Source organism: Prunus mume, linkage group LG1 (genome assembly GCF_029339155.1).
Source record: "Prunus mume cultivar Tortuosa linkage group LG1, ASM2933915v1, whole genome shotgun sequence".
Classification (NCBI taxonomy): domain Eukaryota; kingdom Viridiplantae; phylum Streptophyta; class Magnoliopsida; order Rosales; family Rosaceae; genus Prunus; species Prunus mume.
The window spans coordinates 19,951,576-19,970,494 of NC_142698.1; the positions used below are offsets into that span (position 1 = coordinate 19,951,576).

General features: G+C 35.9%; 3 protein-coding genes across 5 annotated transcripts; 2 read left to right on the top strand and 1 right to left on the bottom strand.

Moving 5' to 3' along the window:
• Positions 1-185: 185 nt before the first annotated feature.
• HCF109 (high chlorophyll fluorescent 109) lies at positions 186-4,082 on the bottom strand. The gene is made up of 7 exons (XM_008220251.2): positions 3,809-4,082; positions 3,414-3,485; positions 2,804-3,024; positions 2,193-2,396; positions 1,170-1,385; positions 820-1,006; positions 186-683 (listed from the first exon to the last, which is right to left on the bottom strand). Exons 1-7 carry the CDS (start codon positions 3,972-3,974, stop codon positions 379-381), a joined length of 1,371 nt encoding a protein of 456 aa, XP_008218473.2. The 5' UTR covers positions 3,975-4,082; the 3' UTR covers positions 186-378.
• Positions 4,083-9,726: 5,644 nt separating this feature from the next.
• On the top strand, positions 9,727-11,319 carry LOC103318817 (large ribosomal subunit protein eL38z/eL38y). The gene is made up of 3 exons (XM_008220252.2): positions 9,727-9,884; positions 10,610-10,793; positions 11,025-11,319. Exons 1-3 carry the CDS (start codon positions 9,882-9,884, stop codon positions 11,045-11,047), a joined length of 210 nt encoding a protein of 69 aa, XP_008218474.1. The 5' UTR covers positions 9,727-9,881; the 3' UTR covers positions 11,048-11,319.
• Positions 11,320-11,790: 471 nt separating this feature from the next.
• On the top strand, positions 11,791-17,180 carry LCAT3 (lecithin:cholesterol acyltransferase 3). Of its 3 annotated transcripts, XM_089047025.1 has the most exons (12): positions 11,793-11,931; positions 12,081-12,329; positions 13,004-13,095; positions 13,394-13,521; positions 13,687-13,822; positions 13,945-13,996; positions 14,502-14,602; positions 15,145-15,324; positions 15,814-15,971; positions 16,108-16,162; positions 16,658-16,711; positions 16,857-17,180. In XM_089047025.1, exons 2-12 carry the CDS (start codon positions 12,107-12,109, stop codon positions 17,019-17,021), a joined length of 1,344 nt encoding a protein of 447 aa, XP_088903151.1. In that variant the 5' UTR covers positions 11,793-11,931; positions 12,081-12,106; the 3' UTR covers positions 17,022-17,180. The 3 variants fall into 3 exon arrangements, with proteins under 3 accessions (XP_088903182.1, XP_088903151.1, XP_008218476.2); XM_089047056.1 differs by lacking the exons at positions 15,814-15,971; positions 16,108-16,162 and having other exon boundaries at positions 11,791-12,329; XM_008220254.2 differs by lacking the exons at positions 13,394-13,521; positions 13,687-13,822 and having other exon boundaries at positions 11,796-12,329.
• The last annotated feature ends 1,739 nt before the right edge of the window (positions 17,181-18,919 follow it).

An 18,919-nucleotide genomic window follows, 5' to 3' on the forward strand; every position in this document is an offset into this window, starting at 1 on the left:
CTTATGCTTTTGGTTCCGTAATGATTTTGATTTTCCTTCTTAGTGTTATTCATGCTTGATTTGTCCCCGACACATCTTTTATTTTATTTCTCGTGGTTTGTTCGTAGTCCAACACTGTTCATTTTACCACCCCACCCCCAACACACACAACAAAGACCCAATGTAAAAGAAAGGTGCAACATATCTTTTGAATTCAATGGGCTTTCAGAAGCACGCAACTATTTCTTAAATGGTGGGTAAATTTACAAGACCACATTGTCTACCTCCTCCTGATCCAACACAAGATTTTACAATACAATTCAAAGCATGTGATGTGCCAACCCAAATCTTATATGCTGAATTTTCATAATTAGCTAGTAGGAGTAGGAGTAGCTACACCTACACTACACCTGCAGCAGTCACCTTCATACTGTATTTGTGTTTGAGGTAAGCTTTAATGTAAGGCTCTAAATCACCATCCATTACACAAGTGATATCCGACGTCTCATATCCTGTCCTTACATCCTTCACCAGTTTATAAGGATGGAACACATAATTTCTTATTTGTTGGCCCCATTCTGCCTTCACTACATCTCCTCGTATTTGCTTAATCTCTGATGCCCTTTGCTCCTCAGCTATCACTAACAGCTTCGCTTTCAACCTGCTTAGAGCCTTTATTTTGTTTGCAAGCTGGGATCTCTCTTCTGCATTGTAGTCAAAGAAGAAATAGAGGTCATGTGGTTGTGCTTTCAATCAGATGAACTATAATACAAAGTTAATAACTGAACAAGTGGATGGTTAATGGTGAAAACTAAAAACAAACTATGGGGCTAAGGGAACCTGTGCAGCGAACAGTAACACCAGTGGGGATGTGAGTAATCCGGACAGCGCTTTCAACTTTGTTCACATTCTGCCCTCCTTTCCCGCCTGCCCTTGAAAAACTTATTTCCAGGTCCTCCTCAGGTAAATCAACTTTCAACGACTCTTCAGGTAGAAGAGGCATGACGTCAATACCAGAGAAGCTTGTCTGCACGTAACTTCAAGTTAGAACATACAATAGGATATATGCGGCAACTCCACCCCCCTCCCTTAAAACCCCACACACCCTCGAATGTATGTGTGTGAATATACACCTGGCAAAGACCTCTTGCATTATATGTTTAATAATTTATAGTTTACAAGATAGATACCTGGCGAAGACCTTTGGCATTAAAAGGGGACTGCCTCACAATGCGGTGTGTTCCTTTCTCCCCAGACAAATACCCATAAGCATAACGACCTTCAACTTCAACTGTCGCTGACTTAATTCCAGCTTCCTCTCCTTGGGACTTCTCAACTACTCGTGTCTTGTATCTCTGCTTTTCTCCCCACCTCACATACATCCTGAGTAACATTTCAGCCCAATCCTGCACTGAGAATTATCAAAGGTTTACAAGAAAAACATAAGCATATAACTGAGAAAAGTTTTGTGAACTAACCTGGACATGTTATAACTTATAAATAACACATGATCGTAAAAATACGCACATGGTTGATCCATCAATTTTTGGGCTATATCTAATGTGTTGAGACTTTTACCTTATATACTTCTCATGTGTTAAGTCCTTCAGGGTCAGGATATTCACATAAAAATCAGATGACTACTCAGAAAAAATAATCGGCTAACAGAATGGAACCCTTAGTAAATTGGAAGTTAAAAAAAACAACCACAAAGCACATAATGGCGCTTTAGATTTCATTAAAGCCCTAAAGAGGACTACAAGAAAGATCCTATGGGAGTTAAATTTTGGTTTTGATAGAAACAGAACTAGTGTGGCGCTATCAAGGCTAAACATTAACATGGGGACATGGCCTGTAACCATATGAAAATGAACTTCCTCTAACTTTACCACCACCATCAAAGGACCAAGCAGAAGTCCAGCCAAAGAAATGAATAGTGGATGCCAATTCAGTCATTACTGAAAATATCTTAACTAGCCCCATGCAGTATTCTCGGCAGTAGTAACAAACTGGGGTAAACTACTTCTGGTCAACTATGAACCAGATAGCTGCCTTTTATATTTCTGAAAGAATTTCATTCATGAACAATGCAATATTCTTGGTCGAAATGGTAAACTCACCACCTATATATGCATCTCGCAGAAGGTAACATTTCCATTAAAGTAATATAACCCAAAGAACTTGTTGCTCTTGCTTTTTATTATTCTAATTACCTGTGCATCAGTTCCTCCAGCACCAGCTGTAATAAAGATGACAGCACCTTCTTTGTCATAAGGCCCAGAAAGAAGTTGAGTTAACTCAAACTGATCCAATCCCTTGTTCAATTCCTTGATGATACTGGCAGCCTCTTCAAGAAGTCCATTATCTACAGAGTCCATCTCTTCAGTTAGCTTGACTATTGTTTCTGCATCTTCAACCTGCATCCAATGTATTTTATCCACAATGCAATTTAAGAGGAGGTCACTTTCTGATATTCAATATCTGCAAATGGGTAAATATATGTAGAGTAAATTAGTAATGATCTCCTACTAGATAGTCTGATGTTGTACTGTCTGGCAAGAGAGCATTACAAAATACTAAAATGTCACCAAAATACTATAAAATGTCATCATATTAAAACACTTCATAAATAATTATCGTCATATCACACTAAATGTCATCATATTAAAACACTTCATAAATAATTATCGTCATATCACACTTCAAGCATACCAAATTATCCTGAAAAACAAGCATGACGCCATGGCACCCCAAAAAAAATAAATATATAATATTTTGCGAAAACAATATTCTAAATGAAATTTAACGAAATTTGTGCACTGACCTGTGATTTGAACTCATTCAGCAATCTTATCCTGTCTTTAACATCAGTCAGGGCCGAAAGGTTCTCTTGAGCTTTAGCTCGGTCATCCCAAAAGGAGCTATCAGCTGCTTTCAACTCCAAATCTGCAACTTCTTGTTCTAACTGTTGCAGACAGGCAGAATCTCTAATCTCTTTAACACGTTCCGCCATGGTTTCAACATCTCTTCTTAAGAAATAAAAATCTGTGAGAGATAAGATGAAATTATGACATTGTATGATTGATGTGTAGATGCAAGTAGTAACGTCCTTACACCAAACTCCTGATTGCAAGCCACAGTTTGCGTATAAAGGAAAATAAATAACAGCATATGCATGATATACAGCATCTTGCTTAAATGGTAAGACAACACTGCAACTTAAGTTCGAAATTCATGCTCCAAAATATGCAGACAGAATAAGTATGCCAAATAAACACAACGTTCCTTGATTTTCAATACTCAAAACCAAGTGTGCCCACACACAGAGAGAGTTCAGGGCATTTAGGCATTGTCAACCGAAGAGAAAAGGAGATTAACTCTCATTGCTCAAGCATGCTCTAATTCAATATCAAACTTAAATTCTCCAAACAGACCTTGCATTGCCCATTCTCTTGTGTCGGTGTTGGGCCCCGTGCTTACTTGACTCTCCGGTGTCGCAAGTAAAACTGAGTCAAATCAAACATCAACTGTAAAACAACTTGAACAACCCGAAATTGAAAATTTGAAGAATCAGAATTTTCTACAATAACCATTATAATCATATGGATAAACCAATGAAAACCCAGCAAGGAAAGTAATGAAAATACATAAAACCAATGAAGCTCCTGTGGGCACATATAATCTCTCACACTCACAAAATAGAAAAATAGAACAAACGCAATATACTCTCGCATAAGTTCCACCATAAAGCTCCAAATGGAAACACAGAGAAAGCAAAACCGACTAACACAAGACAAGTACGTAAATTGAAAAGCTCAAACTAACGCACCAGTAGGAGGAAATCGACAATAGCTTGAAAGCTTTGTAGAGACAGTGTACCAAAAACGAGAAGTATACGAAGTGGGCCTTTGTAGTAACTGTGGTAGTTTGCTATTTGGAGGCTTGGGGCATAAGATGGCTGTTGGGCTGCAGAGAGGTCTCAGATGAGCCTCCATCGCTTTGGCTTCGGCTTCAACTTTGATTAGGGAATAGTTGATAGAAGTTCGAATCCTGGAGGAAGAAAAAAAAAAAAAACAGACGAACCAAAATTCGTATTAAATAAATAAATAAAAACTACAGAAATGTTTGTCTGCTATGGATAAAGAAAGTCATCCTACGCTTTGTGTGGTGTTTGGGTTTTGCATCGAGTACCCAATGGGTTAAGGGCAAAATCTAACCATATTATGTAACGTGTAGTATAATTGTGACATCATCAAGTCCACAATTTAAGAATGATTCTGGATAGATCAATAAATATTTATTTATTTAATCACTTTAGTGATTTTAAGTGATTTTATGAATAAGCACCTCTACTTATATGGAGAATCACTTTTTATGTCATTCTCCCCATAATCACTTAAAATCACTTAAATGGTTATATAGAGAAGCACGTGGAAGGTGCTTCTCCCCAAAAGTGATTATGATCTTACAAGAATCACTCCCAAACAAACCTTCATATTCGAGCTATAAAATATGTGTGATTTTATTGACACCCCATTATTTGCTCTTTATACCATATACTAATTTTAAATATGAATAATATATTTTACCCTTGTACACAATTACTGTTAAGGGCAAAAAAAATTAAAATTAAAATTAAAATTGCTCACTACACCCCACATATGTTCCTACAACCCTAGTTTGATTTTTTTTGCAAACTATCATGTTCCTAAACCCTAAACCCTAGATTTATACGTTTATACTGGTGAAAAAATATCTTGTATTTATTCATGAATGATGAGATTGAAGTTAGAGAGGCTTCGAATGAGGTACGAGTTTATTTTTTGGTGTTTTGCAAGTTTAGTATTTCATAATGGTCACTGGTTGTGCTCACATCGATGTCGAACGACGAGTAAATTCGGTGGGATGCCACCAAAGCGTTACTTTTGGTTAGATTTGACCGGTCATGAACTTAATATTCGGTGGAGATCTACCGTAAGATGGAACGTAGTTGTGGTTCACTACCGAACTTTTACCTGCGTTTCATGGCATCCAACCGAAATTTATTTATTTTTCAGTAACTTATTGTCAACCACAAATTTAATCCAAGCTATTTTGATCTTACTCCTATTGAAGGAACAAAAACAAGGTGACACCTACTGAAGGCAATAATGTGGGAACAGAATGTGTAATGGACTATAGTGATCAATTCACAATGATTTCAATAATTATTTGTTTGAAATCCTTTTTAGTATCATTAATTTTTCAAATTTTATATTTAAATAATATGAGTTTTATGTGTAGATATTCAATGGTAGAGATGCATTACTTAGATGGGCTCGTGAACAAGGAAAAATGAATAATATTGTCATTGTAATTAAAAGGTCTGATTATGGAGGTGATGGCAAGAGGAGATCTCGTGTAATACTTGCTTGTGAGAGGAACGGTAACTATAAATCTTGCAAGTCTAATGAGACAACTAATATAAGGTCGGATGCAAATAGTGATATGAAAAAATATGCTAAGGACACTGGTACCAAGAAATGTGGATGCCTATTCTTGTTAAAAAGTGTCAATATTGGTGATGGGGATGATTGGAAGTTGGAGGTGGTTTGTGGAATACACAAACATCCTATTTCCGAGTATCTTCAAGGTCATTCATTTGTGGGGCGACTTTCTGAATATGAGAATGCCTTATTGGTGGACATGTCTAAGAGTTTGGTGAAACCCATAGATATTTTGGTCACCATTAAAGATAGAGATGCAATGAATGTTTCAACCAAGGTCTTAAATATCGATAGTTTCGGAAATATCGGTGGTTCAAAAACACGGAAATATCGATGGAAATATCGAAAAAATATCGATATCGATAAAAATTGGATAAAAACCACAGAAATTGTGATAAATGCATGGAAGTTTTTAATGAAACTTTAGAAAAAGTTTATTTAGTCAATCATCTATTACTTTGACACAAAAAATTGGAAGGAAATGCATTGCATAGTGGGTTTGAGTGATTTAAGTTGATTATATTGCGAGCTGACAAACTCTGTGACTTAGAAAATATGGAGTAATTAATGAAGAGAATTAAACACCTCATAGTAATTTATTTATCATTTTTTAGTACAATATTTTACACTTTATAAATGGGGGCTTAAATTATAAAAAAACCCAAGCACTATTTAAACATATAAACACACCCAAAACCCATCATTACACACACTCAAAATACATTTATAAACACACCCAAAAAGTTGACTTTGGAGTTAATTTTGGGTGTATTTCTATGTTTAAATAATGCTTGGGTTTTTCTATAAATACATGTTTAGGATTGGGTTTATTTATAAATTTATATATTAGTTATCAAAAATTGAAAAATAATTAAACCAACTTGACTTTTCATGAAAATTAGGCATTTTCCCATACTTAAAAAATAATAGTGAAGATTGAAAATTAACTAAGAACATAAATAAATTTATCAAAGGAAGAATTAAGTAGTAAACAAAGAAAATAATTATAGAGATTTAAGTAATTAAGCAATAATTTGAAGGGGAATTTAGTAATGTAAGTACTTATAATGAATAATAAAATAATCAATAACATTAAATTTATTAAATAGAAAAGAAATAAATTATATTAAGTAATTAAGTAACTGATTAACAATATAAAACAATAAGTAATTATGTTAATTTATAGTTTGAGAAATAGCTCGCATGTATTATAAATACATATTCCATAACTTATTATCACAAAGTGATGACTGACGTGATGGTTAAATGGCTGCAGACCTTAGAATGGGGAAGGGGTTTGAACCCCTGCATGCGTGAAGTGAGTTTTCTTTAATTTTTGAATGTTCAGATCGCGATATTATCGATAATATCGCAATATATTGACCATTTGCAGCTGCCATGGACGAAAATATCGTTATCAAAATATCGGCAAAACTATCGAGGAAATTATGGATAAATTAACGAGATATACATGAAAATGTGCTAAAATATCGCTGCCCCAAAAAAACGATAATTTCGCCAAAATATTGGTTTCAACTATGAAGACAATATACAATGCTAGGATCAATGGAAGCAATCTAATGAGGATTGAAATACTTTGGTTGGTTCAGAAACGGAGGAGGAATATTGGAGTTTTCATCAGTCACTCCTAAGTACTTAACTAACAATTCAAAATTTGTGTCGTCATCATCTCCAAGAGGAGCAACCACTGCACCAGATACATGAATGCCTAAAATAGATGACACATCATCCAATGTGATGGTCATCTCACCAAAAGGCATGTGAAAGGTGTTCGTTTCGAGATGCCACCTCTCAACAAATGTAGATGCCACCTCTCAGTAGGCTCGGCATGTACCTAAACATTACTATCCTGAGTAGCAGCTACATCTTCAACCTCTGTGGTATCCTCAAAGTGATCTTGGGGAGCCGCTCTCTGTCTCCTCGTTGAGGCCATGGGACGCTGTCCTATTCGGTAGATGATCACTGAAAAAATAAAAAAATTCGGTGGACTATCACTGAAAAAATAACACATATTCGGTGGAGTACCAATGAAAAACCGAAATAAATTCGGTGGGAGTCTCCTGAAAAATAGAAACAGATTCGGTAGATTACCACCGAAAAAAAGTAACAATGTCAGTGGTAACCCACCGAAAGTAAAATAAATTTTTGTACAACTCAGGTTCGAATTCTGTGGACTACCATCGAAACAATGTAACCATTTCGGTGGTAATCCACCGAAACTAGAATCCGATTTAAGTAAAACCAGGTTCAAACCATACACCCACAACGTTGAAATCAAAATCAAAATCAGACTTTGGCTTTTCGAAAATGAAATCAAATGTAGGCTTAATCAACACTTAGAAACGTAAATATAGACATCAAACCTTGGCTCTTCGAAGGATTTGTGAAAACTTGACAGAGATGGGTTGGGTTTGCGGGTTTGCGAGAGATGGGTTGGTGATGAGCAGAGATGGGTTGGGTTGCTTTGGGTTGTGCGAGGTGGTTTGCAGTGATGGGGGTTAGGTGGTGAGCAGAGATGGTTTTACGATGGCAAAAAGATAGGGTGTGCGGTGGAGGTTGTTGTAAATCTGATGAGGTGTGCAATGGGGTGTGTCTGCAATAGGAGGGAATTTAAGATGGGGTGGGGCTTAATATCAGATAGGGTGAGGTTTGATTTCGGATGGGGTGTGTCTAAAAGGAAATGGGGTTTTCGATGGGTGGTGTATGATATGAGATGGGGTTTACACAGTGAGTTAGGAAATGGCGTTCATGAGAGCAATTTAGGGAAAAAAAGGGTATAATGAGTAATTTGAAATTTTATTAAAATTTAGTGGGTGTAAAAAATTATAGGGTGTAAAGAGCAATTAATGGGGTTCATATAGAATTTCCCATAAAATATTTCACTTCATCCCTCTTTTATTTATTTATTTATTATTATTATTATTATTATTTTTAATACAAGTATCACAATGGGAAAGAGGTTTCTCACACACACACACACATGCAAATAATGTGTCATTGAGATTCGAACCTAAAATCAATACCCTTTTTCTCATTGGGCTAGACCTTGTTGACAAATTTCACTTCATCATTAAATCTTATCAAATTGATGATAGATAATCATATGTGTGTATAAGACTTCATAATCATATTAAGAAGTGAACACAACACTTTATTGTATTAAAAATTAATACTAATTCAATTTGTTATTTATTTAGGAAACTACATAGTGCTTATAAAATCCACGTTAAGCAATAACTAATCTCAGCTAGCTCATATTATTATATCACTTTTGAATGTTAAATGTGACCCTTAAAAGAATTGAAAGATAGAAAAATAATAGATGATATGACATATGTTTAGATGAGAGAGCGTTTATAGAGTTTGAAAATAAGGGCATTCTCGATGGGCAAAATGAGGGAACTTCTAATATGAGAGAGGAAAAAATGAGATAAAACAAATAAATACTCACGGTTTTATTCTTGGAAACTCACGAGCAACTTCCCAGTGGGTCACCCATCCTGGGATTGCTCTAGCCCAAACTCGCTTAACTTCAGAGTTCCTATGACTCCGAAGCCAATGAGCTCCCAAAAGTCCTCGTGTTAGATGGAAGCGGACATGTACATATAAGGCACATCATCCCTTCTTCGTTGGTCGATATGAAATGTTACATAGTAGGCAATTAGTATAGCAGAATTCCAATGTGAAAGGGGAAGGAGTGGCGGCCGCCTCCTCCTCCTCATCTTCCTCATTCCCTTTTTTTAAAAAAATAATTTTTTAAATATAATAATAATTTTTTATAAAATAAAAATATATAGTCTTTAACATTTTAAGAAATAAAATTGATGATTCTTTGAAGTAGTTTAGATTGTTTAGTAAACTTGGTAAGGTGTTTAGAGAAAATATAAAGTAAAATACTAGAAAATTATGCTAACTCTCTAACATAGACTAGACTTTACATAAGTTGAATGTGATTTTATACTTTTGTAGTAATCATCTCATGTGAGAGAGTTGTAATAACTCTTGGATGTGTAGTCATTACTCAATGATAAAATGTATGCATGAGTGTGTCTAATCACAACGTTTTGGTGTATATAGAATCACTTTTCTAAAATATAACATTACTATATGTCCAAAATTAAATTTAAAAAAGAAAGAAATATTTTTACTATATCTAAATGAAGCGATATTTGGGTCTGGGTAGCCCAAAACTAATGCGAAATGTAAAAGCGGGCTTCGGAGCCCTATACCCATCAACCTCTTTCGACAACCTATCAAAGCCCTAAGGACAAAATCGGTAATAAAAAAGTTTTAAAATTAGGGTTTTAGCGTTCTATGTCCAACTCGTCTCGATATCCAACTCCGCCTTCAGGTCCTTGAGAGAAGTCGCAGCCTCGAGATCAAACAGGAAGCAAAATGGTACGTTTTCTTTTAGTTTGTTGTACTTGTTTCACTGAATTCACCCTTTCTCTTAGTGATGCTGTTATGTAAGGTTTCGGTTTCTCAGTAAATTTGAGAAAAAAGTTGAATGGAGATTTAGAATATTAGTATCATTTGTGTGAGCTTAAGCTTTCATATTTGTTTGATGATAGCAAAAGGAAGTACTTTGAATTGCATATATATACCATGCAGCTGATTTATAGCTAATTCTTATGTGCTTTAACTAAATTTTGTACCCCATGATTTGGGTGTATATTGACCAATTTCAATTTTGATTTGTGGAGGACATGATAGATATTTAAGTTAAAAACTAAAGATCAGAATTATTTTAAAAGGTTTAGTATTTGGTTCCAATTTAGAATGGGCCTCAATGATTTTGTGTTTTGGAGCTGAATACAAAAGTAGTGGTTCATACAGTTATGATTCTGGAAAATGAACAGCTGCCTGTGTATTTCATTTGAAGCATGTCTGGCCATGGTTTGTATAATGTTTTTTCCTGGTGTCCCACCCATTGTTCTTGTATCTTTCTGGCAATATGGATTTAATCCTCATGAAAAGAAAAAAAAGAAGTAATTGACACACTAATAATCTGGTATGGCTGTGTTAAGTGATGGATGGTAGATGTTAAAACATGTGAACATACAAACCTTGTTGATTTTAAATTTGAGAATGTTAATGTATGTACTCTGTCTCTGTACCAACAGCCGAAGCAAATCCATGAGATTAAGGATTTCCTTCTAACTGCAAGAAGGAAGGATGCACGCTCTGTCAAAATCAAGAGGAGCAAAGATGCTGTCAAGTTTAAGGTTCGATGCTCCAAGTACCTTTACACTCTTTGCGTGTTTGATTCGGAGAAGGCTGACAAGTTGAAGCAATCCCTTCCTCCAGGTATAGCATTTCGTTTTCAGTTGTGTAATTTATTATGATTTGCAACTCGCATATGGTCATCTCTGTGAATTTAGGTGTATGAGAAAGCATGCACACATGTGGTTCCTATTGTTTTAATATTCCAGTAATGGAAGAATCAAGGGACTTTCTTTCTTTGTTTGTTTGTTTTTTTGTTTGTTTTTAAGGCTCACTTGTATAACTAACTAGTTTGCTATAATTTTGAATTTGTAGGTTTGAGCGTGCAGGACCTGTGAAGAAGAGATTTGAGTAGCTTGACAAAACCTAAGGAATGCAATGGATTTGTTTTTTGTTGGGAATTTTGAAGAATTTATGGATTCATGCCCTGGTATTTGGGGGTTTATGTGTGGACTTGAGTTTTATTTATGGATACTGTGCTGTTTGAGATTTAGTACTTAGAGCTCGTTTGAGACTCCTTATCTAGGAAGTACTTCTGCTCATGAGCGCGTTTATTATAAAAATCTTGAATTTTCATAAAAAATTCAAGAAGAACTAAGTATTTTTAAAATTTTCTGCTAAATACTGTTAGAAGTGCTTTTAATTATCAGGGTTTTTGGCTCTTTTTGAAGCAATTCCAAATACGGCTAAGTGGTTGGGTGATTGAAAAAAAAGCATTACGAGAGTCGAGAGGTTGACTTGTTAAAACATAAATAACGACACAAATAGCAAGTCCAGTCCAATCTAATCCAATGAAAGTTGAGTGTCTATCAATCTATCAGCAATTAAATTATAGATTCCTTAGGAATATCCTTGTTAGATGCCATAACTAGTAGGTATCATAATTATCCAACCTACCTCAGTAGGTTGGGCGTTAACGTATGTGTCGTATTTGGAAGGGCCTCGTTTCTGTTTTAATATGGCAAGTGTTGTCTTTGGTGGACGGTCAGGTACAACCGCAGAGGTAGGTGAACACGTGCTCTGTTTCATTTCACGTTATTTCTTAGGAATAAGATAAGTAATGCCTTCCTGTTGATACAAATTGGAATTGGAATTGCAATACAATTTTACAAAGGAGGAAGAGAAGAAATAAAGAAACAACTGCAAACTGGAAACCAAGTCAAAATGGAAGGGCGGGCTTTCAGTTAGTCTAGTCTCAGCCTCTCTCCCATTGACACTGTCGGTAGGTTGGTTGGTGGTGGGCTCTTTTAATTAACTTCTATAGAACAAGAGCAACGTCACAATTCTCTTCTTCTCAGTTACAAGTCCAACAACTGCCACTCTTCGACTAAGACATAAAACACCATATTTCCAATTTCCACCAAATAACAGGGAAGGGAGGGCAGAGTCGGAGTGGAATGGGAGCGCGCTGCTTCTGCCCCTGTTTCGACTTCGACGACCACTACAATCGCAATGCCCAAACCGAGCTCGACCCCGTCCTACTCGTGTCCGGCATCGGAGGCTCCATTCTGCATTCCAAGAAGAAGAAGCTCGGGTTCGACACCCGGGTTTGGGTTCGGATCCTACTGGCCGACTTGGAGTTCAAGAAGAAGCTCTGGTCTGTCTATAATCCCCAAACAGGTTCCTTCCCCTTCTCTTTCTCTCTCTAATATGGAATATCTGTACCTATATAATATAACAGGAGGAGGGCTTTGTTTGGTTGGTGACAAGGTAGAGGAACAGGAGAGGAGAGTCAAGTGAGATGAGTGTTGTTGGTTTTTCCTTTTTACTATTCATAGTTGGATTCCTTGTTTCGGGTGGCAATTGGAAAAGAAAATGTGACTAGGGCTGGCTAGCAAGGAGAAACAAAGCAACTGTGGAATTTTGTCAATCATCTGTTTGTTTGTATTTACATGATACTTACTGTTAGTAATATTTTTCTTCTACAAAAATCTCAACTTTTAAACCATCTTCTTTAATACTAATCATAGCTAATTATATTCTATGATATCCAAACTGATATTCAGATCAATTGGATACTCAAACATGCTTCATCTATGTTCTAACAATTTCATTCAAAATATATATATCAGAGTCATAATTTTATTTGAAGAGCTACTAATACCATCATTTCGCTTCAATGTACATGAATGAAACACCAAACCCAACGGGTTGGTTTGGTATGGTAGAATTTGAATCATAAAAGTAAGGTAAAACTTTCATTCTAGGGAACTAACAGATTCATCCCCAATTTTGCATCTCTTATCATTGTCTAAGTTTTCCTTTGATGTCCCCGTTTCTGCTTGTATTTCCAGGTTATACAGAAACACTAGACAAAGACACTGAAATTGTGGTCCCGGATGACGATTATGGGCTATACGCAATTGATATTCTAGATCCTTCTTGGGTAAGAATTATATGGGTTCTCATAGTTTGGTTTATGCATCATATAATTTTACGACCTCACTAAATTCGAGGTTTTTGCCCTTTTGAAAATGATGACTATGGGTCTTTTGACTTTTGAATGTAGCACACTAGTGATTGTGGAACTCTTCTGTTTCGGTGAAGTTGGGTTGATGAATAGCATTAGAAACATGCAACTGTTTTTGCACCTTTAAATGACAAACTTGATTTTTTATTTTACTATTCCTCGGAAATTAAATTCTTATATTAATTTTTTTTTTAATTTTTATAATTGTTTCCAGTTTGTGAAATGCATACATTTGAAAGAGGTATACCAGTTCCATGATATGATTGATATGCTAGTGGGATGTGGGTATAAGAAAGGAACCACTTTGTTTGGATATGGCTATGATTTCCGACAAAGCAATAGGTAATTTATTTTCAACTGGTTACTTCTTTTTGGGTGGTGGAAGTTTATCTTATAACATATATAATCCGAAATCGACAATTACAGGTATTCGACTATCATGACAATGTCTGACAACCAGGTTCCTTCTTTCTACTAATCTAACCACCATGGTTCTTGTGTTAGCAGAATTGACAAGTTAATGGAAGGTCTTAAGGTGAAATTGGAAACTGCTTACAAGGCTTCTGGGGGTAGAAAAGTAAATATAATTTCGCATTCAATGGGTGGACTGCTAGTCACATGTTTTATGTCCCTCCATAATGATGTGCGCATACTTTCTCTTAGTGGCTAGTTGATGTTTATGAATTTTTATCAAATATATGCAGAAAATATAAACTCCTCATCTTGAAAGAGGCATGACCGATGGTTTAAATCGTTCATCGGCAGGTATTTTTGAAGTATGTGTGTAAATGGATTTGCATAGCTTGCCCTTTTCAAGGTAGTTTCCTTTTTCCCGTTTGTGTTCATATTTGGACTGATGATCTTTAATGTATAATGTCAATAGTTCTTGAAATCTGTCCATTGAATCTTCTCAGGTTGCTAGAAATATTTACTTTCGGTCTTTTGATCAAAATCACAACAGTAGTTTTTTACTATCCTTTCTGTTAATAGTGGGTTATATTTTATCTTCTTATTTATCATCAAACATCATTACTTGCTTGAAAGATGTAACCGCAACAGACTGGAACTAATAGCATTTGGTTTTGCTACCCCTGAACAAAAAAGTATGTGTCCAATCCAAATTTTCATGAAAAAAATATTCAACCTGCAAAGCTTTAGATGAAAATTAAGGTGAAGAAACAATTACATGCCTTCACATCAATTTAGGAAAGAGTCTGAGCCCACTGTTGGTAGGCTGTAGACTGCAAAAACTTATTATGAACCTTAATGGTTTTTTAATATGTTTTTGTCCTTGACTATTGATTACAAAATTCAATTTACAGGTGCACCAGGATGCATCAATGACTCTCTCTTAACTGGATTGCAGTTTGTTGAAGGCTTGGAGAGCTACTTTTTCGTATCAAGGTGGACTATGCACCAGCTGGTAGTACATTAAATCAAGCTAACTTGGCTTCATGTGTGTATTTAAACTTAATAATAGGAAAATCAGTATCTCAAGTGGAAGCATGACATGCTGTGAATGAGTCTTTATCTTTTAGTAACAATACAAATAAAACAAATTTATAAATGGAAGTACATGAATACTGAGTTGCCACTAGGAAATGCACCCTTCATCTGATCCAAGTCAATATGCTCTAACTGTGTGCAAGAGAATCCCCAACATGTTTCACAATGGCACCCATGAAACACATTTTTTAGGCATTTGAACACCATAAAAAATTGTTCAGTGTTCTTGTAATATGTAACTGAATTGCATACATATTTTTTAATTTTTTAGGAAGTGGCGGATATCCCTCCACCTAATTAATGTAACAGCATTTTATCCATGATGAAGAAATTATAGTTGATTTTTTTCATCCATATATCAAGTTTTGGGCTACATTTTTCACTTGTTACAGTGATTTATTCTCTTAGATGTTTGCTACTTTTGTGAAGAACTAAACCTGACTTTATTTTCGCATATAGTTGGTTGAGTGCCCATCAATCTATGAGATGCTGGCAAATCCTAAATTTGATTGGAAAGAGCTGCCAGAAATTCAGGTTTGGAGGAAGCATTCTAAGGATGGGGAAACTTTTGTGGATCTGGAGTCTTATGGCCCAATTGAAACCATACCTTTGTTTGAAGAAGCATTGAAACATAATGAGGTACCACTCTTTAGAGGAAAGTTCTCAAAATTTCTTGTACCAAAGCATCTGTGTGTCATTTTAGCTTGTCTTGTTATCTTGAATTTCCAGTGCTTATATTTTGAACTGTAGTTAGGAAAAACATATTATATCTAATATCATCAAATCCCATACTTATCAAAGCTCATATAATTTTTGTGGGTGATAAGGACTATGTTTGCACTATAGACAAGTTTAGCGGTTGCAAAATATAAAATCATTTTCCAATAGTGTAGTACGCTGATCATGTCGTCTATTCCAGTTGACAATAGTTGATTTGCTGGGTATTTTCATGTTCACCTTTACAGTCCCTGGAAAGCAATGACCATACTCCTGTGCCTAAATTTTTCCTTATGTTTTGGGATGCAATTGTACTCTGAAATTTGTCTCCCTGCATATATCTTAGTGTCTCAAAATTACTTGTCTCCCTTAACCAATAGCCAGAGCTTATGTCAATCCCTTTCACTGCAGCTAAGTTATGATGGTAAAACGGTTGCTTTGCCATTTAACTTTTCTATTCTCAGATGGGCTGCTGAGACTCGCCAGGTTTTAAACAATGCTAAACTACCAGATGGAGTCTGCTTCTATAACATTTATGGAACATCATTCGACACACCTTTTGATGTTTGGTATGTAAGAGAACTACTTTATTTAAATCAAAACAAGAGACTTGAACAGGGTTTGTAACCCATGGTATGACTGGTCAACCATTGCTCAATCTCTTTCACTGCTGCTAAGTGTCTGACATTTGTACTACTAATGCAGCTATGGTTCGAAGACATCTCCAATTGAGGACTTGTCTGAAATATGCCATTCAATGGTGAGTCATGTACTGTTTGTGAAATCGTGAATTTTCTTTAAAGTCATGTGTGAAGTTATCCTATGGGTTCAAACAACCTAAATCCTCTGCCCTTTGGTCTCCGATCGCTGGCATTGTCATTGATATCGTCAACCCTATCATTGTTAGAGAGAGTTGTATACTTGTACCTGAGTTTGAGCTTTATTTTTGAAAATTTTTAGTCCACGTTGTCAAATATTATCCAGACTCTGAAGTTCTAATCTGCATTGTTTTATTTTATTGTCACAGTTGCTTTCTATTTCTTGTTTATCTGACACATTATATGCATTTAGCCTTGACTCTTATGCCCTGCTTTACTTTCGCCTCTAAATTTCTGATTAAGTCATTTGCTGCTTTATCCAGCTACGAATCAAATAATAACTTCCAGTTTTGACACTCAGCATGTCCCTTGGATGTTAATATTTTTATCCGCTTTGTGCTATCTATGATTTACATGATTTCTTTCTTTCTTTCCAGCCTCAATATTCTTATGTGGATGGAGATGAAACAGTTCCGGCTGAGTCAGCAAAGGTGCTCTATCTGACCTGTATTCTTAGTTCTTATTGGCTGTAATATATACTGTATCCAGTAGTTCCCTCTGCGCTTTATTTGCAAGCACTAGTGGTTTCTGAATTTGAGCGAATTTTATCGAACATTTTTTCTTCCTATTCCACAGGCAGATGGATTTGCTGCAGTTGAAAGAGTAGCAATAGCTGCAAGACACAGGGAACTATTGCGTGATAAAACAGTTTTTCAACATATCCAAAGGTGGTTGGGAGTTGAACAGAGGGTCAGCATATGTTCTAAGACATCCAGAGTTGCAGATGCCTCTTCAAAATAAGCGCGTGAATGAGTGAAATCCTTTTCTGCTTGAAAAGGGACACTTGTTTCACATATTTATGTTCAAGTTATAAATAACTGTGATAGCACCATAAACTTGAACTGAATTCGTTATTGCTGGGCCTTATTTGTTATTTGAATGAATGGTAGTCTTGGTGTACGGAGAGCATGTTTCCTTGAACAATTACTCTAAAGCACATTACATACACTAAACAGGCTGCATTATGCTCAGTATTTTTCAATGTTTCAATTTCATGATTGTCGTTTTCCCAAACGCGATACCTATGTACTTATACTAGGGAATGAGCACAAAAGTTCTTATTTTTTCTTTGGGTGGCTGAAGGGAATGAGCAGAAATGTTGTGAATTGTATTTTGGCATGGAATTGAAGCCAGTTCCTTAACATTTTATTTATCACCGAAACGTGTTTGTAGATCCCCACCCATGTCTTAGTCTTGCAATTGGCCAGCAGCAGCAGCCTCATGTCATGTCCACGGTTGACAAATCTTGCCCCATTGGTATTACTAATACTTTGTGGCTGGCCAGCCAGACTAATTAAGCTACTCGACCGATATTCACACTATCAGATCACATCCATTTAATTTTAACCTTGTTCAAATTAATGTTGTAATTGAATATATGCAGCAGAAGAAACTTTGGTTAATTATATATAATGCAAACTCTGCAGACTGCAGGAACATGGTAATTGCCTCATTGGTGTTGTGTGGTGCAGATGCAGAATGAAACTTTGCATTGTTAATATGAATTTTGAATATAATGTTATATGTTTATAGGGAAACACAACACAAGGATATATGGATACATTCGCCCAACCCAATCAAATCAAAGTATGCAAAGAAGGAAGGAGCCAGCCCAGAGATACATATATCATAAATAAAACTAACAATATCTCTCTCTCTCTCTCTCTCTCTCTCTCTCTCTCTCATGAGTCATGACTCATGTATCCAGTATACCTGGTGGTCAGAGATTTAAAAATAATTAATACAAGGCAGGCACCTTAAGTCACACACAAAATCATGTCCCTATACTTGTATTGTAATTAAGTTCGAGTTCATGCATGCCTAATTGTTTGCTTTCTCTCCTTTTAAATTTTAATGAGAGATAGAGAGAGAGAGAGAGTGTGTTAATGGGCACATTTATATACTAAGCAATGGCAAGGAAGAAGATCAACTTGGGACCTGGAGTACCAATCAGTAACAACCAACACTTAAATCCAATCCAATCCAAGATATATATTGCTTGCTTGCAAGTTCAAGAAATATTTCCCTTTCTTTTTTCTCTCACTTTTATTCATTTTTTAAGATTTTTTATTTAGAGGAAGAGAGAGAGAGGTGGAAGGATGCATGGTCAAAGGTCAAAAAGGTTTGAATCCCAAACAGAGTTTTAGTGGGGTTTTGGGTTTCGAGGTAATAATAATAATCAAATAAAATTGAGAGAGAGAGATGAATGAATATGAATGAATGAAAAGCCCGAGAAAGAAAGAGAGGAGAATGAGCATTCCTAGGACTTGTAGTACTTACTGGTAGGGTAGCTGATGGGAGGGAGAGGATTCTCTTATCTCTTCTCTCCTATTTGAGGCAGTCACACAGACACAGACACCCATGAGGAGGCTTGCATGCAGCAGCTGAGCTCTCTCTCATCCCATTCCCAGGTATAATATTAATTATTAATAATTGAGCTCTCTCTCATCCTAAATCCCATCTAATTTCTCTCTCTGTCTCTGTCTCTTGGTGGCTAGCTAGCTACTTGACTTTTACTGCATTGGGTTTTTGTGCCTTGTCGTCTACATGAGGGAGGAACAAGAACAGGGAATGGTCCATGATCATCAACACCATGTATTCATCATAATACTTGTTTCCGCAGCCAAAGCAGAAAATAC

Excerpts from the sequence above, each read along its gene's own strand:
- HCF109 (XM_008220251.2), bottom strand. The coding sequence starts at position 3,974 with ATGGAGGCTCATCTGAGACCTCTCTGCAGCCCAACAGCCATCTTATGC. Across the intron at positions 3,025-3,413 it reads AAGAGAATGGGCAATGCAAG|ATTTTTATTTCTTAAGAAGA; the intron begins GTCTGTTTGGAG and ends TATCTCTCACAG. Across the intron at positions 1,007-1,169 it reads ATGCCAAAGGTCTTCGCCAG|ACAAGCTTCTCTGGTATTGA; the intron begins GTATCTATCTTG and ends AGTTACGTGCAG.
- LCAT3 (XM_089047025.1), top strand. The coding sequence starts at position 12,107 with ATGGGAGCGCGCTGCTTCTGCCCCTGTTTCGACTTCGACGACCACTAC. Across the intron at positions 13,522-13,686 it reads GATTTCCGACAAAGCAATAG|AATTGACAAGTTAATGGAAG; the intron begins GTAATTTATTTT and ends TTGTGTTAGCAG. Across the intron at positions 13,823-13,944 it reads TTATGTCCCTCCATAATGAT|GTATTTTTGAAGTATGTGTG; the intron begins GTGCGCATACTT and ends GTTCATCGGCAG.
- LOC103318817 (XM_008220252.2), top strand. Across the intron at positions 10,794-11,024 it reads GAAGCAATCCCTTCCTCCAG|GTTTGAGCGTGCAGGACCTG; the intron begins GTATAGCATTTC and ends TTGAATTTGTAG.